Below are 27,505 nucleotides of genomic sequence, written 5' to 3'. Positions count from 1 at the left end.
AGACGCTAGACTGGATTTTGTTATCCCAACTTTGTTAAAAATTATAATAAAGCATATTTAAGAGAAAACTTAGCATTTAATTATTTTAAAGGTCACCTTCACCTCTGCTCACCTCCAGAACTTTTTTCATCTTCCCAAACAGACATTCTGTACCCACCTCCGCGCTACCCACGGCCCCCCCAACCTCACTTCCACCCCCAGGCTAGCCACGCCCCCAACCTCACTTCCACCCCACGCTAGCCACGCCCCCAACCTGACTTCCACCCCCACACTACCCACGCCCCCCCAACCTCACTTTCACCACCAGGCTAGTCACGCCCCCCCAACCTCACTTTCACCCCCAGGCTACCCACGCCCCCCCAACCTCACTTCCACCCCCAGGCTAGCCACGCCCCCAACCTCACTTCCACCCCACGCTAGCCACGCCCCCAACCTCACTTCCACCCCCACACTACCCACGCCCCCCCAACCTCACTTTCACCCCCAGGCTACCCACGGCCCCCCAACCTCACTTTCACCCCCAGGCTAGCCACGCCCCTTAACCTCACTTCCACCCCCACACTACCCACGCCCCCCCAACCTCACTTTCACCCGCAGGCTAGCCACGCCCCCTAACCTCACTTCCACTTTTGCACCTCAATGCCATCACTATTCTAGTAGCCCTTGTAAATGGAAAGCGTCTCATTTTGTGTCTGCCTGTTTCACTCAGCACAGTGTCCTAAATGCTCACAAGGTTATAAGAAGGGATTGAAAGTGACCCTACCTGTTTTGTTTCTGCTTTAAAAAAATATTTATTTTTATGAATTCCAATTGTATGTAGGGGTGTGTGTGTCTTCATGTGAGTGTGTGTGTGTGTGCACATGAGTATGGGTGCTCACAGAGCCAGAGGTTCGGATCCCCTGGAGCTGTAGTTACAGATGGTTGTGAGCTGCCTGATGTAGGTGCTGAGAACAGAATTCAAATCCTTCAGAAGAGCAGCAAGTGCTCTTAACTACTGAGCCATCTCCCCGGCCCCAGAAACTGACCCCTATTTAAGGCTGAGTGATATTCTTTAAATGAATTGCTATATTTTGTTTATTCCACCTTTTAAAAGAATTCCAGCCTTGCTAGAGGGTGGTGGCACACACCTTTAATCCCAGCACTCTTGGAGGCAGAGGCAGGAGGATCTTTGTGAGTTCGAGGCCAGCCTGGTCTACAGAGTAAGTTCCAGGACAGCCAAGGCTACACAGAGAAACCCTGTCTCAAAAACCAAAACAAACCGGGCGTGGTGGCGCACGCCTTTAATCCCAGTACTCAAGAGGCAGAGGCAGGAGGATCACTGTGAGTTCGAGGCCAGCCTGGTCTACAAAGCAAGTCCAGGACAGCCAAGGCTAACACAGAGAAACCCTGTCTCGAAAAACAAAAACAAAACCCCCCCAAAACAAGAAAACCCCTAAGTGAATCCAGTCTTAAATATATTTTGCATATAAGGAAGTTGAACAGAGTGTCCTCCCAGGCTCCTCTTGCTGAGGTGAGGTCCTTCTGCCCTTTGCGAGTTCCTACCTCTCCTCTGTTAATAATTAAACTTGTGTCCCATCATTGAATAACTGAGCTCGCTAACTGCTGCCTGGGAATGCTGCCTGGCTCAGCATTTGGTTTGGGGGAAGGGCCAAAAATGACAGGAAACTGGGTCTGAAAAAACAAGCAAAAGCGGGGGATGGGGGGGGGCGGGAGGAAGGAGAAAACCGCCTATAAAGTAACAGGACATTTTATTGCCTGGGTTATAAACTGACCCTGAAGGTTTTTCACAGATCACCCTGCAAGATTATTTGGCCCACACACTGAGCACTGCTGAAGGCGGGGGTGGTGGGGGGGGGGGGGGGGGGGGGTGGCTATACAGCCAGGTGTGGTGATGCACACCTGTAATCCCAGCACTCAGGGAGGCAGAGGCAGGCGGTCTCCGGGGCTTCAAGGCCAGCCTGGTTCGCAAAGTGAGTTTAGGATAACCAAGGCTACACAGAGAGACCCTGTCTTGAAGAAGAAAAACAAAATAAACTGACAAATGCCGAATTGCAAACAACTTTTCAGTGCCTTATTTAGCGACCACTTAGACCATCCCTCATTGGCAACTAGCAGTTTGCCAGGATCAGGGACCATCACAGGTGCAGGAAGGCAAAGCAGACATGTACAAAAGCTCTCCTGCCTAGTGTGGCTCACGCCTAGTCTCAGCTATGGGCTCAGCTAATGAAGGAACTTTGTTTAGTCTGTGGGACCCTCTGGGACCCTCTCACCTTCTTTTCATTCCCTTCCGGTGCCTTTTCTCTATCCTAGACCCTGGAGGGTAACAGGTGCTTCTCAGAGAGGCGGGCGCCTGCAGGACAAAGAGACAGCCTGAGTGAGGGTCTTGCCTTCCCTCAGCCTGTGACATGGACTTTGAAAGAGGCAGAGGCAGAGGCAGGTGGATCCCTGTGAGTTCGAGGGCAGCCTAGTACACAAAGTGAGTCCGGGACGGCCAAGAGAGACCCTGTCTCGAAAAACCAAAAAAATAAAAAGAGGGGGTTTCTCTGAGGAAAGATAAATTTTCTCTCCGCCTAAGTAGAAGGTATTTTCCACACACCGTCATAGTTGGGTTTTTTATTTTCCTTATAGACCGACAGACAAACCTCCGACCTCTTCCACTTTCCTAGATCCTCCCTTTCCTCATCTGGAGAGGCTGCCCCTCCCTTGGGGGCTTTTTGTTTCCTTGGCTCCCCATCAATCAACCAGAGGCAAACCCCGGGTGAGCAACAGCAGCAACCAGCAGCTGCCGGGGCAGTGGGAACTTCATTTCTGGTCCTGACGTTTATAAATGTGGCACAGAATACCAGAAGGGGCTGGAATAAATCACACAGCTTCTTCAAGGTCCCCGGGGCTGCTTTAGACTTGTTTCCTATCAGCAGTTGGCGACTTCTCTGTCTTTGCAGCAGTGGAAGCATGGAGCATGGTGGCATGTAGCACGGGATGCTGAGCATGGTTAAGGGCAACACGGAATGAACCATGGACTTTGCTCCAGCTTCACAGAAGATCCTGGCAGCGCATGGAAAGAGGCTGGTAGAAGTCCTGGGGAGGATGCTGGCCCTGCCTCAATGCAGCTATCAGTTTTCATATCTGCAAGGTGGGGTCGTTAATATTTTTTTAAAGATTTATTTATTTATTTATTATTTTTGCATACAGTGCTCTGCCTGCATGTACACCTGCAGGACAGAAGAGGGCATCAGATCACATTATAGATGGTTGTGAGCCACCATCTGGTTGCTGGGAATTGAACTCAGGACCTCTGGAAGAGCAGTCTGTGCTTTTAACCTCTCAGCCATCTCTCCAGCCCATGGGTTTTTAATATTTTGTTTTCCAGATAGGGTCTCAACTGTGTAGCCCTAGCTGACCAGGAAGGTGGGGGTGGGTGGCTGCTGGTGGTAGAGTGCCTCAGCAGTTAAGAGTATTTAATCTTCTAGGTGACCTAAGTTCAGTTGCCAGCACCCATGTCGGTGGCTTACAACCACCTGTAACTCTAGCTCCAAGGGGTCTCTTACCTACCTACTTCTGCCCTCTGAGGGTGCCCACACACATATAGCAAACACACACATACACACACACACACACACACACACACACACGCACGCACGCACACAAGCTCACACACAAATAAAAATAAGTAGAAAGGAAAGAAGCAACTTTGCTGTTGCTGGAGATGGGCTGAAAAGCCTGGGAAGTGAGCACTCTGAAACCTGTAGCAAGCGTATGTGAAGAAGCCGTGATGAGGACAAACTCTCTGAGACGTCCAGAAACTGCTGTAGCTTTTTGGTTTTTTTGTTTGTTGTGTGCATGGAGTGCAGGGAACAGGGGTACTTGACACTGTGTGTGTGTGTGTGTGTATCTCTGTGTGTATGTGTGTGTGTGTGTGTATCTGTGTGTGTGTGTATCTCTGTGTGTGTATGTGTGTGTGTGTGTATCTCTCTGTGTGTGTATGTGTGTGTGTGTATCTCTCTGTGTGTGTATGTGTATGTGTGTATCTGTGTGTGTGTGTGTATCTCTGTGTGTGTGTGTGTGTGTATCTCTGTGTGTGTGTGTGTGTATCTCTGTGTGTATGTGTGTGTGTGTATCTCTGTGTGTGTGTGTATCTCTGTGTGTGTGTGTATGTATGTGTGTGTGTGTGTGTGTGTGTGTGTGTGTGTATCTCTGTATGTGTGTAAGTTAGAGAACAACTCTCAAGAATTGGTTCTCTCTCTTCATCTTGTGGGCCCAGGGACTCAAATGTGGGTCTTCAGGCTCGGCTGGCGGCAGCACCTTTGCCCACTGAGCCATCTCCCCGGCCCCAGAGGAAGCTGTTGGAGGCAGCTCTCTGTAGACCTTTCCTATAGCCCATGCCAGGAACCTCCACTTTCTTCTTTCCCTTGAGAACTCTGGGCAAAATGCCCTCAGAGTCTGTTCCAAACACAACTGGAATCCTCCCAATGTCTTTTCTAAACCTTTCTTTCTCCTGCCCCCCTAAACAGTGAGCAAGTAAAGGTAAGACAGATGTGCTGAGGAAGGAGCTGCCAGGGAGTGGGGGCAGGGTACAGAGGGAAGCCTGCCGGGAGGTGGGAGGCGGGGGTGGGGAGATGGGGGGGGGGAGTGGGGAGAGGGGCTGCCAACCACTATGAGGCAGGAAGCTGGCAGCAGCTGGTTACAACTCACCATGCCACTGAGAACCCAGCAGGCTCCTTTTAAGGTTCTGCAGAGAACCCTGCTAGTGAGATGAGGCCCAGCATGGGTCCTGCAACCTCCTTTTCTTTATATGCTTGAAATTTCCAGGCACTGCTCATGACCTTTCACCTGCTCTCTAGCTTTTCTGCGGATTTGGAGCCTATCTAAGCCGAGGGTGGGGCTGTGGCTTGAGAGTGGGATGTAGGCAGGATGCTGATGATGCCCAGAGCCTGCTCCCCGAGTCCCATCAGGACTGCAGTGATCTGTACAGCATTTCCTGCTAAGCCTTTCCTATACATAACAAGATTCCACCAGCTCAACTCCCCAGAGGCAGCTACTGGAGCTAGCTTCTTGTTACAGGAACCAAGAAAAACCTGGTTTTCTTCAAACATTTACTCAACACTTTATTTAGAGAGGCTAGGTACTGCATGGGGAGGGGGTGGGGTGGGGGGAACAGGACGGTGAGCACTTGACTGTGATTCTCAGGTGTTCTGTGCCATTTGGGATGGCAGGTCATTCTTCAGAATGCAGGAAGACATTGAGACGTTGAGGCCACAGCCTGTACCTGCACCTTATCAGCATGGACTTCTTTTAAACAAATACGGTGATTTCCTAAATGTGGTTTCCCCAGCAAATTTCTCCTACACTTATTTCAATTCATGATGGTGCTTTAGGGGCCCCAGGTATACTAGTCCTCCAGCCAAAGCCTGGCTGCCTCGCACAAAGCCACCTCTCCTGGTGGCCACTGTGTTGAGATCCCCACCTTTGCTGTCCAGTAATGGAGGTGGTCATTTTTGTTGTCCTTTTCCACCGTTGGTACCTGGGAAGGAAGGTGATTGGCTAATGGCCAGGATAAACGAAGGCCGTCCTGGAGGGTTTGTGTATTTTGGGTTTCATGACTGGACTAGAGCCAGGTGTGGGAGCCTGGCAACGGGAAGCCAGGATATTTAAGCCAACTATGCCGGTAAGCAATGGGAAATGCTGGATATACAGGACATCTTTAAAGCCTTGAAGAGTTAATGCCATAGCAGGGCGTTAACAGGCTAACATGGGAGAGAAACCAGATGGTAGAAACATCCTTTACGTTAAAAGTTATTTTCAGCCGGGCATGGTGGCACACACCTTTAACCCCGCACTCGGGAGGCAGAGGCAGGCAGATCTTTGAGTTTGAGGACAGCCTGCCTGGTCGATAGAGCGAGTTCCAGGACAGCCAGGGATACACAGAGAATCTGTGTCAATAAAACAAAGCAAAATGCCTGTGTCAAACCTTGCAAATCTGAACTTTCATTTTGATGCCCTGGTACAGTGAGGGGGCCTAGAAATCTAAGGCCACTGCCTACATATATTGGAGAGGCTAACAGTAGGTTCTAGCCTGGCATGGAAGCAGGGGCTGTAATCTGATTCAAGGCTTTCAGAGTAAGTTTGAGGCTACCCTGAACTCCATCTCAAGATAAAAGTTAAAGGTGTCAGAGGGCACAGTTCAGTGGTGGCAGCACTTGCCTAGCAAGCACAAAGCCCTAGGTTCAAACTCTAGTTCAAACTCTAGTGCCGGGCTGGAGAGATGGCTCAGTGATTAAGACAGGTTCTCTGTGTAGCCCTGGCTATCCTGGAACTCACTCTGGTGGGCAAGCTGGCTTCAAACTCACAGAGATCCACCTGCCTCTGCCTCCTAAGTGCTGGGATGAAAGGCATGTGCCGCCACCACCTAGTGAGACCAAGTCTTTCTAATTTCAGGCTGGACTTGAAGTGGCAATCTTCCCGCCTCCACTCCCATTACAGACACGTGCCTTCATGGTTAGGAAGAGTATTTTGTACCCCCCCCCCAAAAAAAAACCAAGGTCTTACCTGGTGGTGGTGGTGGCATGTACCTTTAATTCCAGCGTTCAGGAGACAGAGGAAGAGGCAGAGGCAGACAGATCTCTGAGTTCAAGGCCAGCTTGGTTTACAGGGTGAGTTCCAGGACAGCCAGGGCCACACAGAGAAACCCTGTCTTGAAAAACCAAAACCAGGGCTGGAGAGATGGCTCAGCGGTTAAGAGCACTGGCTGCTCTTCCGGTAGGTCCTGAGTTCAATTCTCAGAAACCACACATGGTGGCTCACAACCATCTATGATGTGATCTGGTGCCCTCTTTTGGCACGCAGGTGACGTGCAGACAGAGCACTCATATACATTAAATAAATAAATAAATCTTTTTTAAAAAAAAGAAAGAAAAGAAAAACCAAAACACAGGGTCTTGTGAAGGCCATGCTGCCTCACACTTGCTATGTAGCCAAGAATGGCTCCGAATTCCTGATCTTTCTGACCTAGCTTCTCAAGTGCCTGGATTATGGGTGTGTGCCACCACGCCAGGCTTGAAAATACCCTTTTATAGTTGTATCCCAAACTCTGTCAGACAAAAAGATGGTTTAATATTTTTGCAGAGCTGTCAGTCCCAATTCCCAGGACTTTCATTTATCTCCGTTTCCTGGCATCAGCCTAGCGATTTCACTATTGTATTCTAAGAGTGCAGGGTTTGACTCTGATAGCTGCCACTTAATAAACGCAAAAGTCAGAGAACCATCAGGAAACAAGAGTCAGGGAGGGTCCATGGGTGTCCCGTCTCTACCACCTCATGATAGAGACTGTCCTGGGCAGCTCAGAGAGGCACCTCTCCCTTCCTGAACACTCAGGGCCAAAACAGCCAGAGAGCCCTAGGAATCCAGGACATCTGTTATAACCATCTCGGCCATCACAAGCGTGTATGGGTGCTGTCTCTGTGCCAAACGCTTCCTTCACACCCACGTATACTATGCAGCCATCACAGAAGCGTACGGGCTCCTTATGACTGATGTAGATCACCAAGATAAAGGAAATGAAAACACTGGGATGTTAAATAGGAACACACACACACACACACACACACACACACACCTACTGTATAAGCATGTTTGTATACTCACAGAGCGTCTCTTTGAAAAGACAACAGCAATAGTGTAGCATCCGATAAGAGAATTGAGCTCTGGGAATGGGTGGGAAAGAGACTCCATAGTGTTCTCTTTGTACATTTTACTGTTGTTCCATGTGTAGGCATTACCTGTGAAAAATGACAATAGAAAGGAGACTCCCTCCTTTTAAGAGGCGTAGGAGGAAGGCAGACATGCAAACAATTACAGCACAATACGTGTATCCGTGGAGTCTCTGCAAGACGGAGAGACAGTATAGGAAAGACTGCATCTGCTTGGGGGTACGGGGGGTGGGGGGCGAAGTGCCTGGGAGTTTGGAAATCTCTCCGCTCAGTGTTGCTAGGGTGCCAAGAGCCCAGTGGGAAAGGGTCTGTGGGGGAGCTGTGGGAGCCAGCAGAGGTCAGAGCCAAAGCCACCTTGTGTGCCAAGCAAGCTAAGGAGTTCAGATTTTTATCCTGATAGGAAAGGGCGGCTATGAAGAAAAATTTTAATGAGGAGTAACCTGTCCAGATTTGCCAATCAAAGCGATGTCTTTAAAGGTGGGTAGATGACCTGACCTAAGGGAAACAGAAATGAGGAAGCTGGCAGTCAGTCTGAAACAGGGGGGGTGAGGGGGTCAGGGATGTGTATGGAAAGTGTTCCCACACCCTGCACATCCTCCTGAGCATTCAGGACCCCAGGCACCCCTGCATCCGACAGCATCTGCCCTCCGGGTAGGGCTCATCCCTGTCTGCCTACCTCCTTGCCCCAGGCATCAGCTCCTTGGCAAAGTGGGGCAGGGAAGAAAACAGAGCAGAAGGCTCTCCTCCACTCCTGGGTCTCTTTTTATTTTATTCCACGTTCTCTCTCCATTCGGGTCCTCTCATTATTTCTGAGCCGTACAGCTTGCTGCTTCCCTGGCTCGCTTCTTCCGCCCCTGTCTGCTAAGTGTCAATCAAGCCATCGGGTGAGGAGTGCAGCCTCCCATCCTGGGCATCTCTGCCCCAGGACTCTGAGCCGCGACTGCTGACACGTACAAGCGGCAAGGTGTAGGGCTGTTGTTGGCTCGCCCTTTAATGGTCCTCCGATCCAGAAGGGGTGTTAAAATGGAATTTGAGGGGATCGCTTCTCTCTGCCTGCCCCTGTCAGGACATTCGCAAGGACGGGCAATCCTGATAGAAGGGGAAAGCCTTTAGAAGCAGATTTGCTTTTCATTTCAAGGTTGGGCCGCGGCCAGTGTCGGCTTTCGGAGCAACCGCCGTTTGAAATTCTTAACAAGAAGCAGAATGCTTGAGTCCAGGAATCCAGGGCAGCCTTGTGAAGTAGGGACGGGGAAATGGGATTGTCATTTTATCTCTGAAGGGATATTATATTAAACGGGGGAGGGGGGGATGGGGAAATACAGAGTGGCTTTCCCTGCGGCTTCCACGGAGAACTGAACAATATCGGTTAGCAGGAAGAACTGAGATTAGAACAAAGAAAAAACTTCCCAGGTCCTGACCAGAGAGATGTGAAGCACTTGCTTCCCCTGGGGATTTCTTCTTCTTTTATAAATTGTGAATGGAGGCAGGTTTTTTTTTTTTTTTTTTTTTTTAACAGAATACAAGAACTAATGAGCATTAAGCTCGATTACCTCACCAATTTCTCCTTAGGTCTTTGATCAGCATGCACAGAAGAGTGTGATCAGTGTGTGCCATTTGTGTCCTGCGTCTCGGTATCAGCTTTGTATCTGCATTTCTAGAAAGCAGCGTCCTCATGCCTGCTGGAATAGCCACACAGTGTTGCATTGTATCAACATGTCAGCATTTGTTTAGCTACTCCCTGATGTTGGATTGTTTCCATTTTTTTTTTTTTTTTAATATTATAAGAGTTTAGCTATGCATGTCTTCATAGAAATGCCTTTTCCTCCCCTGGGGGAATAGCTCGCCGAGCAGAATTTCTAGGTCAGGATGTTTGAACTATTTCATCCTACCGTGCATGGCCCCGAAACATCCCACAGCATCCTATCTGAATTGACACTTGCAACACGAACAACATAACAAGGGCTGTATCGTTTTTATTTTTGTTTATTTAATAGGCACATAATCGTACCTTAGAGTTATTTAATTCCCTTCTCTTGACTGCTGGTGAGACTGGGCACACTTCCATGCAAGGATTTATTGTCTGCTTTTCCTTGCGTGCAAGCTGTTCGTCTCCGCTGACATCTTATCACAAGAAACCCAGGTGCTGATCTTATATATTTCTATCAAGCCCTTACACTCAGGGTAACCATATTTTTCTTGGTCCTATCTGCTATTATTTTACTGTAAAGGATCTGTCCAGTGACCTCTGTGAGGTAGGGGACAGAATGGGGTGACCTTTAGACTCTATTTTTTTCCTTTTTTTTTTTTTCAGAAGAAAAAAAAAATCCTGTCAGATGGCAGTTTCTCTTTGGGCTCCATCTTATTAGAAGACAGCTAATTGCTAAGGCGACTCTGGGGGTTGTCTGTGGACTAGAAGTGTTGCTGGGGCTTCAGTCAGCCACCGTGCCAGGCTGAGGTGGAGCCTTAGCAGTCCCATGTGCACCCCACATCTTTTCACTTTATGGCCACCAGAAAGACAGCAAGAATATTGAAATCATAATCATGGCTGCATACTCTGATTAACCGTCCCTACAGCATGAGCTGACAGAATGCTTGCCTAGCACAGGGGAAGGCCTGGGTTTGATTCCCAGCACCCCATTAAACCCAAGCGATGATGGGGCTCTCCCGTCCCAGGAGGTGGAAGCAGAAGAACCGGCAGTTCAAGGTCACCCACAGCTGCAAATTAGGTTGGAGTCCAGTCAAGCGATGCCCGAGACCCCGTATCCAAAAGAGAAATAAAGAAAAACGTGAATGGGGCTGGAGAGATGGCTCAGCGGTTATGAGCACTGACTGCTCTTCCAGAGGTCCTGAGTTCAAGTCCCAGCAACCACATGGTAGCTCACAGGCATCTATAATGTGATCTGGTGCCCTCTTCTGGTGTGCAGGTGTACATGCAGGCAGAGTACTGTATACATAATAATAAATAAATCTTAAAAAAGAAGAAGAGGAGGAGGAGGAGAATTTTGGAGCACAGCGGGTGCGGGGCTTTGGGCAGATCCTGCCATCTTTGGCTGTTTTGGTGGTGTTTTTACATTCCCCAAAAATTACTGTCTGAAAACAAGCATCTTATTTGACTTCAGAAGGTTGAGGAATACTAACACAGCTTGGCTGGAGGATGTCGGGTCACACGGCACTGACTGGGTCACTCAGTGGTGTTTAGTTGGTCTGGAAGCGGTCCAAGATGGCTCCTCTCTTACATGTGACTCTCTTAGTCACTTAGTCATCCGGGGACTTTTTCATTCTCTCTCTCTCTCTCTCTGTGTGGATGAACTTCTAACATGGTGGTTCAGGATCTAAGAATGAGTTCTCCAAGGCAAGAAGAGGATGTTGCCCAAAGGCTTTGGTCAGAAAGAGTGTGGCAGTCACTTTTGGGCAAGCGTGTAATGGGAAGACTGGTGGGGAACTTGAGGCTATCTTTAATCTGCCAAAAATGAGGATAAAAATACACACACACAAAAAATGAGAATTTAATGAGATAATGTATTCAGAGGCCGATTTACCAGGAAGCTAATAAAACTCCAACCATGGGGCTCCCTAATTGAGCGGTCTTTTCTAAGTCCTGCCGTCTAATTTTGCATGACTAATTTCTTTCTTTTTTTTCCTCTCTTTTATTTTTAGTTCTGGGGATTGACCCCAGCACCTCAAACATGTCCAACACAAAACTCTACCACTGAGCTATGCCTTCAGTCCCCTTTTCCTTTTAGCTTAAAATGGACCCCCAAATTGTATAAGAATCAGGGCCTGCCAACCCTGGCTCTGTCCCCAGTGCCTGTGACAATACCCATTGAGCCTGCTGCCTGGCATAGAAGGTTTTTCTATCCATGGCCCCCACGTGTTCTGGACTGGCACCTGGCTCCCTGTGTGCCTGAGGACAAGGTACCTCCTGTGACTGTCCTTCCCCGTCTCCCCACCCCTGCCCGGCTCAGGGTCATTTATTCTCCCTTTTCAACATGAAAGCAAAACACACCGAGAATGATTTCATAATCACAAAACTGCCCTCCCAATTGGCCCCTGCATCCTGCCCCTTGACCTCACCACACACCACGGAGGAGGGCCAAACCCTGGGCATCCTGCCAAGTTCTTAGCTGGCCCTGTAGCTCTCTAAAGGAAATCAAACTACAGAAAGGAAAGCCAGCAGGGGGAGGCAGCATTCCCGGTGCCCAGCTTGGTCTAGGAGGCATTGAAATTCCAGGGCCGAAGTCCTGAGACAAAGATCATAATGAGACAGGAAGGTGGCATAGGAAGGAGCCCATTTGCATGACAATAATTGAGCCAAGAATAGCAAACCAGAGAGATGCAAAGGGTGACGCTGGCAGCTGAGCTGGGCTAAAACCTCACAAATCAGTCTACCCAGTTCTGCTCTGCAGGGGAGGCGGAGGCTGAGCCCTGTGCCAGGCTTTTCGGGAGGAGGAAAAAAAAAAAAAAAAGGACAAGGGCATGTGCCCCAGGGCATTGTGGGAACTCTGTCCAGGCTGGACTTTGCTTTCTTCCTCCTCTAGCCTAGAGGTGCCTTTGTCTGCTTCGTGGGCTTTGTGTCATCATGGCTGCTCAGAAAGGTCTCTGGGACGCTATTGTGATTGGAGCAGGCGTTCAGGGCTGCTTCACTGCATACCACCTGGCCAAACACTCGAAGAGGGTCCTGCTGCTGGAGCAGGTACACTGTTCCCTTCTGCTGTGTAGGGCTGTCCCTTCCTCTCCTAGGGAGGGTTTCCCAGAACTTGCAAGCTACTGGTAAAGGCAAAAGGCCAGACATCAGGAATTCTGTGCACTTCATAGCTTTGTAGCTGTTTCACACGGATTTTGACAATTACAACAAAACAAAACAAGTTCATGTGGGGTTTCTTGGTATATTTTTTTCCACTGCCTCTCAGCTCTTGAAGTGGCCCCACCTTTCTGCGTTGTTGCTACCCTGTCTTTTCTGTGCCCAAACGGTTGATCCAGCTCAGAAAGAGAATCAGTTCTGCTCTAGGTAACCTTAAATAAAGGCAGTTTCGCCTAGAGGCAAAGGCTGGTGAACCAGTTTCCGAGGCAGGGCTCTTCCCTGCATTTTCCCCAGCCTCTCCGTCCAGAACCTAGCAGGAGCTCCGGTTGATTCTGCCACCTTTGCCAGCCTCCTCGCTTGATGCACAGGGCTCCCTTTCCTTAAAGAAAAAATGGTCACGTGACTACTGCAAAGGAGCGGTGGCGTTGGGAACCTGCAGGGCCCCTCAGGCGGGGGTGGGGATGGGTTGGGGGAGGGAGAGGGACGACAGGGGGGCCTACAGGGTCCATCACGTGGGGTTTTCTACCTCAGTGGCTTCGTTCTCCTTTTCCATTCTGCCTGCGGCTCTCAAGTTGGTTATCACTTACTCTTCCTGGAATAGTTAGAAATTGCCTTGAATTCCTCTATCTGTTTGCTCAAATCCTCCAGGATTTCAGTTACATCCCTTAGGAAAACCTCAATTTTTTTCACCCCAGCCCTAATCTCAAGATTGTTCCCTGAAGGCACAGAGAGATGGCATTCTTTCCTGATCCATAAAACCAAGGGACTAGATTTGCATTATCTAGAAGGTTCTATTCAATTCTGCCCTTCCAGTTGTCTGAGTGGGGTTCAAGTTCAGTGGAATGAGAAAGATATACTTACAAAGGCATGGGTGCCTCCAAGGGTTATTTACAAAACGAAAAACTTGTCAGTGCTTCTGAGGAGCTGCTAGCCCGACCACCTCAGCAGTCAGTGGCCTGCAAGAAGGCGCTGGAAAGACTGTTTGGAAATATTTAAAAATCCCTAGACCTGGTGATGAGGGCCTAAAATCCCAGTTACTCAGGAGGCTGATGCAGAAGGATTGCCTGGGCTACATAACAAGACCTTGTTCTCAAAATAGTAAATAAAAAGACGTCTAAGGACAGCCAAGGTTACCCAGAGAAACCCTGTCTTGATAAAAGAAAGAAAGAAAGGAAGAAGAAGAAGAAGAAGAAGAAGAAGAAGAAGAAGAAGAAGAAGAAGTAGTCTAGGCCTATAGCTCAGCTGCAGAGCACTCACTTGCCTAGTATGTACAAGGACAGAGGTTCAATACCTATCCAAGACCAGAAAAAAAAAAAAAAGGAAGCATTTGCAGGGAAAGATGGCTCCTAAAGAGCACAGAGAGAGTTGAACAAAAGGGCAGTGGCTTCCGGTGTCTTTCTTGTCCCCTGTTTGTTTCTAGTTCTTCCTTCCTCATTCCCGAGGAAGCTCACACGGACAGAGCCGCATAATCAGGAAGGCCTATCCAGAGGACTTCTATACGAGGATGATGGAGGAATGCTACCAGACATGGGCCCTGCTGGAGCGCGAGACTGGGACTCAGCTGCACAGGTGGGCGAGGGATGGAGGGTGGCCTTGGATGGAGGGGATCCAGCCCTCCAGGGGCTCGGTCAGGTGTGGACATCAGTCTAGGAGGGAGGCACCAGTCCTGTGGAAGACTTCTGCTCACTGTCACTGTCTCCCAAGCTGCCTCCTGACACCTCTGAGTTCCAGGCCTGGGTGAAACCCTGCGTCCAAGGCTAGTACAGGTTGTGTTGTGAAAACTTAAGAGAAGCACTGTGGGCAGACATCTAGAGCAGGCCAGGCCTGCACGGAGCCTTCTGGAGCCATCTTAGAGGGCCTGGGTCAAAATGGGAAATGCAGCTCTATATTCTTTTTTTTTTTTTTTTTTTTTGTTTTTCGAGACAGGGTTTCTCTGTGTAGCCTTGGCCATCTGGACTCACTTTGTAGACCAGGCTGGCCTCAGACTCACAGTGATCTGCCTGCCTCTGCCTCCCAAGTGCTGGGATTAAAGGCGTGCGCCACCACGCCCGGCTCCGCAGCTCTATATTCTTAACTTGTGTTCTAACTTTTAAAAATACGTATGTTTTGTTTGTTTGCTTGCTTGCTTGCTTGGTTGAGACACAGTTCCTCCACGTAGCCCTGGCTGTCCTGGACTCACTCAGTAGACCAGGCTGGCCTCGAACTCACATAGACCTGCCTGCCTCTGCCTCCCAACTGCTGGCTCTAAAGGCATGCGCCACCGTTACCTGGCTTGTATAATTTATGTGTATGAACGCTTTGTCTACATATATGTATGTGCAGCTACATGCATGCCCGGTGCCTGGTGCCCAGGGAAGTCAAAAGACAGTATCACCTTGGACTTGGGGTTACAGACAGTTGTGAGCTGCCGTGTGGGTGTTGGGAATTGAACCAAAATCCTCTACAAGAGCAACAAGTAGCCGGGCAGTGGTGGCGCACGCCTCTAATCCCAGCACTTGGGAGGCAGAGGCAGGTGGATGACTGTGAGTTCGAGGCCAGCGTGGTCTACAAAGTGAGTCCAGGACAGCCAGGGCTACACAGAGAGACCCTGTCTCAGGAAGAGAGAGAGAGAAGTACTCAGCCACTGAGCCATCTCTCCTGCCCCCTAGTATTCTATCTTTTTGTGCCGTTCCACCCCCCCCCCCATAACAACCCCACACATGCATTGTATTAATACCCTAGCCTCTGGGAACAAAATGAGGGTGTTCCACAGGCCAGACTGCTTGCCATGAAGTGACCCCACAGCAGCAGCTCCCGGTTGCCCTGCCTTTCTCTCCAGACCTTACTGATCCGGGCCTCTGTCCCTCCTCTGTTGTCCCTGACCCTCCAGACTCTCCTAGAAAAGGAAACAGAAACCGCCCCTGCCCCCCCCCCCTTTTACTCCTCTGAACTCTTCACTTCACTTCCTTTACATAACCCTGGCTCTACCCTACAGGGTGGCAGTTATTTTAATGGCTTCGAACCAAGAGGTTACTGTTCTGTTACGAAAACACCATTAACTTAAAGAACAAAGTGAAATCCATTATGCAAATACAGCCAGGGCCGCTAATTAAGGATTTATTCAGAGACAGCTAATATACCCAGCACCCAAATAAAGGAGAGTGTCTTTCTGAGGCGTGGCCTGGCAAGGGAGCCTTCTCTCGCAGCTGGCTAGGAATGCTACTTGGAGGTAGGAGGAGTCTGAGGCCAGAAGGACATTAAGTCTGTCCAGTAAACACCTACAGTGGGGTCAGTCATGACTTGTCCGGAGTCACATAGTTTGAGTTTGACTTCCCACCTCAACGCCTACCAGCTATGTGGTCCTCACCACCTGTACCTCATAAAGACTTAACTTTATAAAGGTTAACTAAGATGGAAAATACCTGGCACAGTGCCTCCTACCCTCTAATCCTGGAGGTCTCTTCCCCCTTTCCTGGGTCTGTTGGGCTGTGGAGGAGGAGGATCAAGAGGAAACAAGAGACAGATACCAAGGCCTGAAGGTGTAGCTCAGCTGGTAGAGTGTTTGCCTGGCTTGCATGAGGGCCTGGGTTTCATCCCCAGTGCTCCCATGATACCGGGCATGGTGCTGACAGACTCCTGCCATCCTAGGATGGGACAGTGGTGAAAAGCGCTTGTTGCACAGATTTGAGAACCGGAATTGGGAATCCTGCATCCGTGCATCAAAATCCAAAGAGATGAGAAAGAAAACACGTGTGGTCCCAAGCGTTTCAGAAAGGGCTGCTTACTCGGCTTGTACAGCTCACTTAGTTCTTTCCACAGTTTTATAAAAGTGAAAAGGAAAGCTACTGAGAGTTAGGGTCTGCTCTCTCTCCCTCCTCCTCTCTCTCTCCTCCTCCTCTTCTTCTTTGGCTTGTTTTTTGTCTTTTGTTTTTTAAGATTTATTTATTTATTATTTTGTGTACAGTGCTGTGCCTGCATGCACATTTGCAGGCCAGAAGAGGGCATCCTATCCCATCATAGATGGTTGTGAGCTACCCTGTGGTTGCTGGGAATTGAACTCAGGGCCTCTGGAGGAACAGTCAGTGTTCTTAACCTCCGAGCCATCTCTTCAGCCCTTGGCTTATTTTTAAGACAGGGTCTTTTTGTGTTATCCAGGCTGGCCTCAAGGTCCTGGATCCCACCCAGCCTCCGTCTCTGGGTTGTGGGGACTGCAGGCATGTGCCACCATCAGCTGTGTTGCGGTTGTAGTGCATTCCTGTAAATCACTGAATCATTACACTCTTGGTTTGAACAGGGGTCAGCAAACTTCTCGTGTAAACCACACAGGAAGTCTGTTAGGTTTCCCTGGCCATATGGTCTCTCTTGCAGATATCTGAGTCTGCCATTATAGTGTGAAAGCAGCCAAAGATGCAAATAAATGAACCTGGATGTGTTCCAATAAAACTTTACTTCTAAAAAAAAAATTACTTTATTTCAAGACACTGAAATTTGAATTTCATGTTATTTCCTTGTGTTTTTTTTTTAAGGTTTATTTTAAGTCTTTTAAAAAAAGATATTTTTTTTGTTTGTTTTATGTGCTTGAGTGCTTTGCCTGCATATATGTATATGCTTCTCATAAATGTCTGCTGCCCTTGGGAGTACCAGAAGAAGGAACCTGACCCTTGGAAATAGGTTTACAGATAGCTGTGAGCCACCATGTGGGTCCTGGGAACCGAACCCAGAACTTCTGCAAGAACAAGTACTCGTAGAGCTGAGCCATTGCTCGCACCCTATTTTTAAAATTTTTATATGTATGAGTGTTTTGTCCGCATATACGTATGTGTACATTTGTTTACCTGGTGCCATGGAATCCGGAGCAGGAACTGGGATTATAGACGTTGTTAGTGATCATATGAGTGCTGAGAACCAAACCTGGGCCTTCAGCCAGGGCAGCCAGTGCTCTTAGCCACTGCGCCAGCCTCTCCTTTTAGAGACGAGGAGGTTTTTTTCTGTAGCTGGCTCCAGGCTCGCCAGGTAGCCTAGGCTGACTTCACACTTGAGATCTCCTTGCCTTGGAGCTGCCACCCTGCTCATCGTGTGTGTGTGTGTGTGTGTGTGTGTGTGTGTGTGTGTGTGTGTGTGTGTCTTGCGATGGTCTTTGCTTTAGACTTCTAAAAAGCAACTGCTAGAGCCAGGTGGTGGTGGCGCACTCCTTTAATCCCAGCATTCGGGGAGGCAGAGGCAGGCGGATCGCTGTGAGTTCCAGGCCAACCAGGTCTACAAAAGCGAGTCCAGGACAGCCAAGGGTACAAAGAGAGACCCTGTCTCAAAACAAAACAAAACAAAACAAAACAAACAAAAAGTGACCGCCAGATATAAATAAATAAATAAAGCATCTTTACTTGTGGATTAAATAGACAAGAAGCTAAATCTGGTCCAAACTGGCCATGTTACTGATGCCCACCTCCAAACAACTTCAGGTCTGAGTAATCCCAGGTTGCAACGCACCTCTGGGCATCACATCGTGGCCGGTTTGAAAAGGGTGTTCAGATGCCTCGCAGCTCCAAGTAAGAAAAACAAAGAGCAGTGTGAATGTGCCTTAAAACCTTCCCAGCACTACGGAGGGCTAAGTATTATTGGTGCTGCTATTATTCCGTCATTAGCAAGTCCTTTCTTATGGCTGCCCTCATCCACGCACCTGCACCAGGATTTATTCTCCTTCCTTTTGCTGAGCAGGCTGTGTGTGGTACGGATACTCCCATCCTCTGAATGGAATCTGAATATAGTTCCCCACCTTTGGGCTGAATGCCATCCAAATTGCCTTAGCTTCGCTCTTAATTTCGATTTTTCTAAATGATTTCATCATCTTTGTCGCTCTTGCCTTCTCTCTGGATCCTTCTAGACACACTGCATAATACCATAAGATAACTGATAGAAATGAGTTTATTTAATGTCATCTGATGATAATTTTTTTAAAAAGCCTTTCCGAGCTGGTAGTGGAGGAGGTTGTGGAGTTCTTCTGTTGTTTCCTGTGACAGCGCATATGAAACACGGGTGGGCTAGGGATATTTGCATATATTCTGGGAACAGACAATGGCATGTGTTGGATCATAGGGCCTGAGTCTTTTGTCATGTGGACAGCCGGGATGCTGGTACCAACAGGCTAGGAGACCCACCCCACCATCTCTCTTTGAGCTCTACTCTCCATCTCCTGACCTGGGCGGCCCCTGCTTCACTGACAATATCAGACAAGATCACAGCCGTAGGCAGTACAGCTGCTGGCAGAACCTGGTGGCCCCCTCCGCAGCTGCTGCAGCTTCCTGTGCCTGCGAAGTGTCTGGCTTGTCAGCCACATCCCCACCCCGGAGCAGTCTTTGTTAACCAATTCCACCTCGGCCCACTGAGCGGAAGATGAAATGCAGAGAGCTGTTCCCAAACCAACAAAGACAGCAGCCATTACCAAGGCCCTTCCCCAAGGTGACGCTCTGAGCTGGCTCACCTGGCACTTTGAACTGGAGAAAAGAGAAAGAACCGCCAGAGCCCGTGCTAGAAGATTCAGGCAGTGTTATCTGGGTCCGTCAGCGCCTCCCTGCTCTCTCCCCCAACCCCACTGACCCCTGGCCCTATTTTAATAACTGCTGGAGATTCCGGATAGATCACCAGCTCCATGGGTCACAGAGGCACCAACAGGCCCTGCAGAGGAGTCGTCAATGGCCTCTTCTCAGTGGCGGAGTAAAGTGGGCTTTGAGGAAGGTGTAGTTCATTCAGGGGATGGACTTCCAGGAGGAGGGAGTTGCGATGCGAACTTGCGAGGGTTCTCTGGTAGAATTTTACTCTCTTCTCTCTAGACTAGCCCTAAATATTCATTTCTGAAGTCTTCCCTGACCCCCTCTCTATATAAAAGCTTTTTTCCTTCTCAAGGGTCTGAGGGGGGAAAAAAAAGAGGAGAGGGCTCCCTAAGCACAGGCCCAAGAAACTGACGCAGAATCAGTAGTCTATTTATTGGGATCTAGGAAAAACCATTAAGAAAATAAGCGCTTAAATGATTTTCAATACGCCTGTGAAAGTCATCTGTCTTCATACTAGGGGAAAGGCCCGTCTCTGATCCTGGTTTTGATTGACTGATTTCCAATTCTCTGAGCATTTCCCATAGGAGCCTCTCACCTATCTCCTATAATGACAGGCCTTTGCATTTCCAGGCAGTGTTTTACATTTATTTCCGATTTGCTCATAATGGTCAAAAAAAATCTCTCTCCAATCCAAGGCATTTCTCCAACGGTGCACGGTTTCCCTCAGGCCAAATAGCTCAGCTGTGATCCACGGAAAATGAGAATTTCCCAAACATATCTTCCGACTTGGGGAGGGTCCGGCATCGCAGCTTCAGATGGAAAAGTTCCCACTGTTAGATCAATATCTGGGCTAAGAAAGAAATGCTACAGGGGCAGGGAGCTGGAGCGAAATGATTACAATCGGCACAATTACATTCACCGCAGAATCAGCTCGCTGATTACTCCTAGGGTTGGGGAGCTCCGACTTCATCCACCACAGGATGACTGGGGAATTAGAACATCACTCAGCATTTCATAATCTGACAGATTTGCCCCTTGTCTTGGCACGAGTTCATTTTCCCCACACAATATGTCTCTGTAAATGGAGTGTTTTGCCTCAAGGAAAGGAAGGAAGGTAGGAAGGAAGGCTAGGTAGGAGAAAGAAGGTGGGACTAGAGTGCCTGAGAGACCCTGGGGCTGCCTAAGAGACACTCTGTGGGGTCTCTGGACCAGGGAGCTGACATCGTATCTGCCTGGGGGAGCTGTAAGCTATAGCTCTCTCACCGTTCTACCTGGAGCCTCAGGTATAAAGGTTCAAGAACCCCTGAGGAGTTATAATGGTACATGCCCGCAATCCAACTTTTGGGAGATGGTAGCCATTTAGGGTACATAGTAAGTCCCTTTCTCAAGCAAAACAAAACAAACAAACAAAAAACCCCCACACATCTGAGATTGAGGGTGTGGCCTGCCTAGTGAGGTATTTGCCTAGTGTGTAGGAAAATGCTGGGTTCCAACCTCAGCATCTTAAACCAACTAGGAAACACTGGGTACCTTTTCTTTTCTATTTGGAGATGGTATCCAGGGACTTGTGCTAGGTGAGTGTTCTCTTCCAAGATTTTGGGGTGTCTTCTTAATTATCCCGATGACCAAGAAGTTGACTAGGCAAAGTTTTATGACTTTAGAACTAATCTGAAGTCTTGGGAGGCTACAGAAAGGCGACCGACTCCTGGCTGGGGATTCTGTCTCATCTAGCCTAAGCTGAGCTTTGAAGAGGCAGAGCTGGCTCCGCTATCTCACCATGAACGCTGGGTAGGCGGGGGCCATGGCAAATGGATTGGGCATGCTGCGCAGCTCTGTGTACTGACACCAGCCCCCAGGCCCACTGCATCCCTACCCCCTCCCAGTCTTCTCTTTAATCCCCACAACCAGATAATGTGGGATTTGGAAGCATGTAATATCCATGAGACTCCATTATAGGCTATTACGAGCTTTATATGCAGTACCCGGGGGATGCGCCAGGCTGCTGCTGGGCCGTGGGGCTGCTGAAGCCAAGAGGGGACATAGGAACAGTCCCAAGGGCCAGGGGGCATCTTTCCATTGTTTACATAGCTTCCCCCCCCCCAAAAGGGAATTCTAGTCTCTTACAGCAGAGAAGCAGGAAGCATCAAAGGGAAACTGCTCTCTGCCTTGAGGGGTAAAGATGGGAGAAGCCAAGGCAGATTCAAAAACACAGACTCCCTGAGTTTATTGCTAGAGTTCTGTGCACCAATCAGTGTTTATGCTATTGTGTGAAAGTGCCATAGGCCCTGGGGTGACCTTCTGGAGTGCTGCAGGCTTGGCATGCCTGTCCCCTGTCCACTCCATGTGTGTGGCAACCCCAGGCATCGTGAGGACGTCCACTGGCCTGAAGGGAGCACCCTTCTAGGGGACCAACGTCCTGAGTTGCAGAGGAGAAAGTTGAGCCTTGGAGTAGTGAGTCACCGGTCAGGGTCACACCAAGGTGACAGCCAGATTAGAAGCAGGACCCGACCTCCTTTTCCATGAAATAAGCAGCCACAGAGACGAAGCAATGAGGCAGACAGATGCACAAGAGGGAAGAAGGGAGACAGGGGTGAGGACTGGAGAGACTCCTGGGACCTTAAGAATGCACACTGCAGCCGGGCACGGTGGCGCAGACCTTTAATCCCAGCACTCGAGAGGCAGAGCTGTGAGTTCGAGGCCAGCCTGGTCTACAAATCCAGTCTAAGACAGCCAAGGCTACACAGAGAAACCCTGTCTCGAAAAACAAATAAAAACAAAACAAAACAAACAAAAAAGAATGCATACTGCTCTTCTGGAGGACCTGAGGTCCATTCCCAGTAACCATGTCAGGTGGTTCACAGCTGCCTGTAGTCCCAGGTCCTGGGGATCTCTGACACCTCTAGCTCTATGGGCCCTTATACTCATGAGTACACACACACACACACACACACACACACACACACACAATTTTAAAAAGAGAGAAAAAAAAAAAAAAAAGAAACGGAAAAGGAAAGGGAGGTGAAATAACACAGAGCACTCACTCCGCAAAGAAGGACCAAGCGGAAGCATAAGACACCACATTGGAGGGGAAACCTGCTACTTCCATTTGGCATTTCCAGGGTGTGGTAAAGGTCACGGCGACTTAGGATCTCTGCGGTCAAGAGCAGGATGGAGGGACAAGCAACAGTGAGTGCCAAGGAAGGACTTGGGAATGGTCTGGAAACCAGCTGGAGAATTGCCAGGGCTCCTAGGTGAAGTCTACATGGCTTTACCTGTGCTCCGAACGTTAGACCAAGCTGCAACTGCTATAGACATGGGCCCCTGACCAAGAAATAAGAGTAGGTGGCCATAAAAAAAAAATCTCTGCATCCATCTAGCCTTTTCTTTCGAAACAGGCAAACTGAGCTCTTGTTGCTGGGAATGAAGGAAAATCCAGGATTCAAGATGATCCAGGCCACTTTGTTGAGACAGGGGATTGACCACGAGTATCTTTCACCAGTGGATTTAAAGCAACGTTTTCCAAACATCCAGTTCACCATGGGAGAAGTGGGGCTTTTGGACAAGACTGGAGGTGTTCTCTACGCGGACAAGGCCCTCAGAGCCCTCCAGGTGAGACTGTGCAGCCCCGGGGCAACGCAACACCTTCTCTGAGCATCCGGGCCTCTAGTCAGGCAGCCCTGGGACCGTGTCGGTATGAAAGTCTTTGCATTGTTCACTTGGGTCCCATTTTGTTGTTGTTGTTTTGTTTTGTTTTGTTTGTCCATTTCTTTTTATCACACCTGCTGGCCTCTTTATTAACCTGGAAGAGAAGACCTAGATTCTGTACTCTTGTCTGGCCTAAGGGAGGGGCTCTTGGTCTCCCGGGGTGAACCATATATACCAACTAATTCATGTTTCCCGGCCCTGCCCTTTCAGCATGTAATCTGTCAGCTGGGAGGCACGGTGTGCGATGGAGAGAAAGTAGTGGAGATAAGACCTGGCTTACCTGTCACAGTAAAAACCACCTCGAAGACCTACCAAGCCAACAGCCTGGTCATCACTGCTGGCCCCTGGACCAGCCGGATTCTCCACCCCCTGGGAATTGAGTTGCCTCTCCAGGTAGGGAAAGCTGGAGGCCTGAGAGTCAGTAGTTAAGCAAAGAAACGGTGGGCTGGAGAGATGGCTCCCACGGTTAAGAGCACTGTCTGCTCTTCCAAAGGACCCAGGTTCAATTCCCAGCAACCATATGGTAGCTCACCAACTGTCTGTAACTCCAGTTTCAAGGGATCTGACACTCTTATAACAATGCACATAAAATAAAATTTAAAAAAGAAAGAGAAAAAAAAAATGGTAGAGCCAGCCAGACTTGACTGTGAGCCTTAATCTGTCACTCTCTAGGGGTCAACATTGGCCAAATCATTAAAGCGTCAGTTTTACCAGTATGGGAAATAAAGGCCATCTCAAAAGGCTACTGGTGAACTGAATTATTGGCTGGTATACACCAGAGCCTCCAGGAGATAGCCAGGCTTAGAGTAGGCACTGCATGAATAAGGAGTGTATCGAGGGGGTTGGAGAGATGGCTCAGTGGTTAAGAGCGCCGCCTGCTTTTCTAAAGGTCCTGAGTTCAATTCCCAGCAACCACATGGTGCCATCTGTAATGTGATATGGCGCCCTCTTCTGGCTTGCAGGAGTACATGCAAGCAGAGCACTGTATACATAATAATAAATAAATAAATCTTAAAAAAAAGAAAGAAAGAAAGAAAGAAATGTATCGATAGTTAAGGTGGGCTGGGTGCTGCTACGAGAGAAAACTAAGGTCTGGGGACCTTTGTGCAACATAATGCATACTATAAGTTCAAGAACTAGGTTAAGCAGGTTGGATGTGAAAGGGCCGCAGGACCCTACTAGAACCCGCTGTCCTTGTCTAGAGATTCCCCTGGCTTCCCCCTTTATCTGCTACCTTCCTCCTGCATCAAGACTCTTAGGATCAATGTGTGTTACTGGCGAGAGAAGCTCCCTGGGAGCTATAGCGCATCACAGGCTTTCCCCTGCATCCTGAGTCTGGATGCGGCCCCCCACCACATCTACGGACTGCCAGCATCCGAGTACCCAGGGCTGATGAAGGTAAGCAAAAGAGGCTAAGAAGACCGCTGTACTGCTAGGGGTCCATGCAGTTCCGTAGGACCCGCCTGGAATCTGCTTCCCTGCTGCCCATGTGTGGCAGAAGTTCTTAAACACAGAGTCGGGTTGCATATGAGCCCTGGACAACTTCAGGTGCCAAAGATAGCATGTGCCAGGATCCGGATTGGGCTGATGGGTGGAGACATCCTGTGTCCAACCGCCCCTCCCCCCCCACCCCCCGCTGATGTGCTCAAGGCCAGCTTTACAAGCCCATGCTCTTCCATGGGGGGGGCGGGGCTAGATCTGCTATCACCATGGTGACAACGTGGACCCAGAGGAGCGGGACTGCCCCACGGCCTTCTCAGAAGTTCAAGACGTTCAGATTCTATGCAACTTTGTCAGAGATCATTTACCAGGCCTGCGGCCGGAGCCAGATATCATGGAACGCTGCATGTACACGGTGAGCAGGCCTATCCAAGCCACAAAACAGGGGAGGAAATAGACCGACCCCATGGGTGGCCGGGCCTGACTTCATGTGACCTCCGACCCCTGTGTGACTTGCAACTAGCCAGCTAATCCCTACGGATTGGTTCACCTCCATAAGAGGGGGCCCTGTTAAAGATTATTCATATTCCTTTTTTATTGGGCGGCGAGGCTTTTTTGCTTGGCAGTCTTTCTCCCTGTATTTCCCAGAAGAGCTCTAAAACGGTTCTTGGCAAGATGCTCCCAGTTGAGCGGGCCTTGGGGACAAAGAGAAGAGACAGATGCCACCGGGCCCGAGGCATCTTGGCTAAAGTTAGCGCGCAAAGATGGCTACCTACTGTGTCCGTGGCACAGCAGAATGACAGCTACTCAGTGAGAATAGTGTGTCTAGAGGGGACTGGGCAAGTGCAGAGCAGACCTCAGCCCTATCCAGTTCTCTCTTGAACTCGTCCCAGGCCTGTCCCTTCCTGCCAGAACCCATAGTTCCTACCTGTCTTCAGAGGACACAGATGCGACTTTCTTTCGTTCTATCTAGAACACTCCGGATGGGCACTTTATTCTTGATTGTCACCCAAAGTATGACAACATTGTTATCGGTGCTGGATTCTCTGGTGAGCAGCATGAGGGTGGGGGAGGTGAGGTGGCCTGTAAGCCACCAGACCAAAGGGGCGTTCCGAGAGTTTACCCTGAAGCCTGGACCCCAGGGTGTGGAGGGAGGGTTGGCCGTCATCAAGGGGGTACTTATGGCAGAGGCAAATTCTGGCTTTGACATGAGACCAAAAGGAGAGGTAGCCCTGTCTGGCTAAGGAGGGGACTTCTGGGCTTGAAGGTGATGTGACATGTTGGTCTCTTCCCAGGACACGGTTTTAAGCTGGCCCCTGTTGTGGGGAAACTCCTCTGTGAGCTGAGCATGAAGTTCCCGCCGTCCTATGACTTGACACCGTTTCGAATAAGCCGGTTCTCCTCAACAAGCAAAGCCCAACTTTGACCCCAGCTGACACTGTCCTGGGGAAGGCTTCTAGGAGAAGGAAGTGGCCTTCCTTGATTTGTTTCTTTTCCTCCTGCTTCTATGGAATCTCCAGTCAACGCCGAATGATTGACCTTCTTTCCCCAATCAGCCTCCCAAGTCCATCTCTTTTCTCATCCCCAGTCACTGTCACGTAACAAGGAGATTTAAGACAGATGTCTCAATGGGGGAGGGGATCCAGATGGCTCAGTAGACTAAAGGCCTCCTTACATTTCTCTTTGCTAGCACATTGGATGAATCTGAGATTGCTTTGACTAAATTCGCCCAAGGGAATGTTAAAAAAAAAAAAAGATGATTTTAGCAGGGTGGTGGTGGCGCACACCTTTAATCCCAGCACTCGGGAGGCAGAGACAGGTGAATCGCTATGAGTTTGAGGCCAGCCTGGTCTACAAAGAGAGTCCAGGACAGCCAAGGCTAACACAGAGAACCCCTGTCTCAGAAAAAACAAAAACAAAAAACAAAAAGATGATCTTTGATAAACCACTAGTGCCTTTTTTTTTTTTTTGCCAAAATGAGCCAGCACCATTACCAACTCTGATGATGAAATCTTACCTCTAATAAATATTTGCCAGAAAAAAAAATCGCTGAAAAAAAAAAAAGCAAACAAAAAACTGCCTTGCATAATGTCTGTGGAGGCCTTTATTTTTCTGTATAACTCTATTTCTTATCAGTTCCAATTATCTAAATTAGTACCACAGAGTCTGTTACCCCCCAGGAATCCACGGAGCCTCCAACCCAGCGATGCACTGTGTCCTTCTCGCCTGCTGCTGTGTCTCATCCTCATCTTCTCTCTGGATCTGTAAAGATGCTTCGCTCCCCACTCTCTCATTAAGGTGTATTGTCAGGTCCTTATGAAGACAGAACTGTTATACCAGAAAGAAAGCGAGAGACACACTCGCTTAGAAACTCCGTTCAATGTTTGAATGTTAAATGTGCCATTTTATTATCATTAGGATTGCTCCCACTTAATGAAACAGCATTAGCACCGAGTCGGCTGGCCTCCTTGCACTAATTGCTTTGGAAGAGAATGGGGCTTGTAACTACCCCTGGGTAGGTGGAGGGGTGAGGGGTGTGAACAGGGACTCAGGCGAGGTTGATGTGCTTAGATCATGCTGCGACCCTTTAATACAGTTCCTCAGCTTGTGGTGACCACCCCCCGCCCCAACCATAAAACTATATTTGTTGCAACTTCACAACTGTAATTTTATTACTGTCAGGAATCCTAATGTCAGACATCTGATATGCAGGATATCTGACATGTGGTGACCCCTGTGAAAGGGTCGTGACCCACAGGTTGAGAACCACTGGCTTAGATCATACCCAAAAGCCAGGGGGTGGATGACCTCCAGATAGGGCCAGATCCATCCTAGAGAAAAGGATCTTACGTGTTCTGGGAGAGAGAGAAGCTGGGACAATGTGGGGTGGATATGACAGGGAACGTAACAATAGGAATGAAATAGTCACACATCTATACACCCACCCACACACAAATACACCACAAAGAAAATTACTTAACCTTAGACCCTTAAAGGCCCAGACTTTTGTGTTTTGATTTCTATAGTGAGTTCCAAAAGCCAGCTGACCCTGTCAGCCCCATGCAAAGTCTGCTTTTGGGGCAATTTCAGTTGGTTCTCTCAGAAAGTCAGTCTCTCCAAAATGATACTAATAATACTGACCGCCTATACAGAGGTGTGTAAGGATGAAATATTGTCACTTACTCATTCAATACATAGATAATGATTTAGTTTCTACCATATGTCAGGCACTGTGTAAATGTATCGGTGTGCTGGTTAGTTTTAACTGTCAACTAGAAACAACCTAGAATCATCTGGAAAGAGAATTTTAATGTGGAATTCCCTAG

General features: G+C 48.9%; 1 protein-coding gene across 1 annotated transcript; it reads left to right on the top strand.

The window, feature by feature from the left end:
- Positions 1-12,219: 12,219 nt before the first annotated feature.
- On the top strand, positions 12,220-25,671 carry Pipox (pipecolic acid and sarcosine oxidase). The gene is made up of 8 exons (XM_051158026.1): positions 12,220-12,399; positions 13,928-14,076; positions 22,430-22,643; positions 22,950-23,132; positions 23,991-24,137; positions 24,436-24,594; positions 25,153-25,228; positions 25,475-25,671. The coding sequence occupies exons 1-8, from the start codon at positions 12,286-12,288 to the stop codon at positions 25,603-25,605; spliced, it is 1,173 nt and encodes a 390-aa protein (XP_051013983.1). The 5' UTR covers positions 12,220-12,285; the 3' UTR covers positions 25,606-25,671.
- Positions 25,672-27,505: the final 1,834 nt, after the last annotated feature.

The sequence above is a fragment of the Acomys russatus genome, chromosome 16, assembly GCF_903995435.1.
Source record: "Acomys russatus chromosome 16, mAcoRus1.1, whole genome shotgun sequence".
NCBI lineage: Eukaryota > Metazoa > Chordata > Mammalia > Rodentia > Muridae > Acomys > Acomys russatus.
Note: the sequence above shows the minus strand (reverse complement) of the source record. Positions and strands in the feature narration are given on the sequence as shown.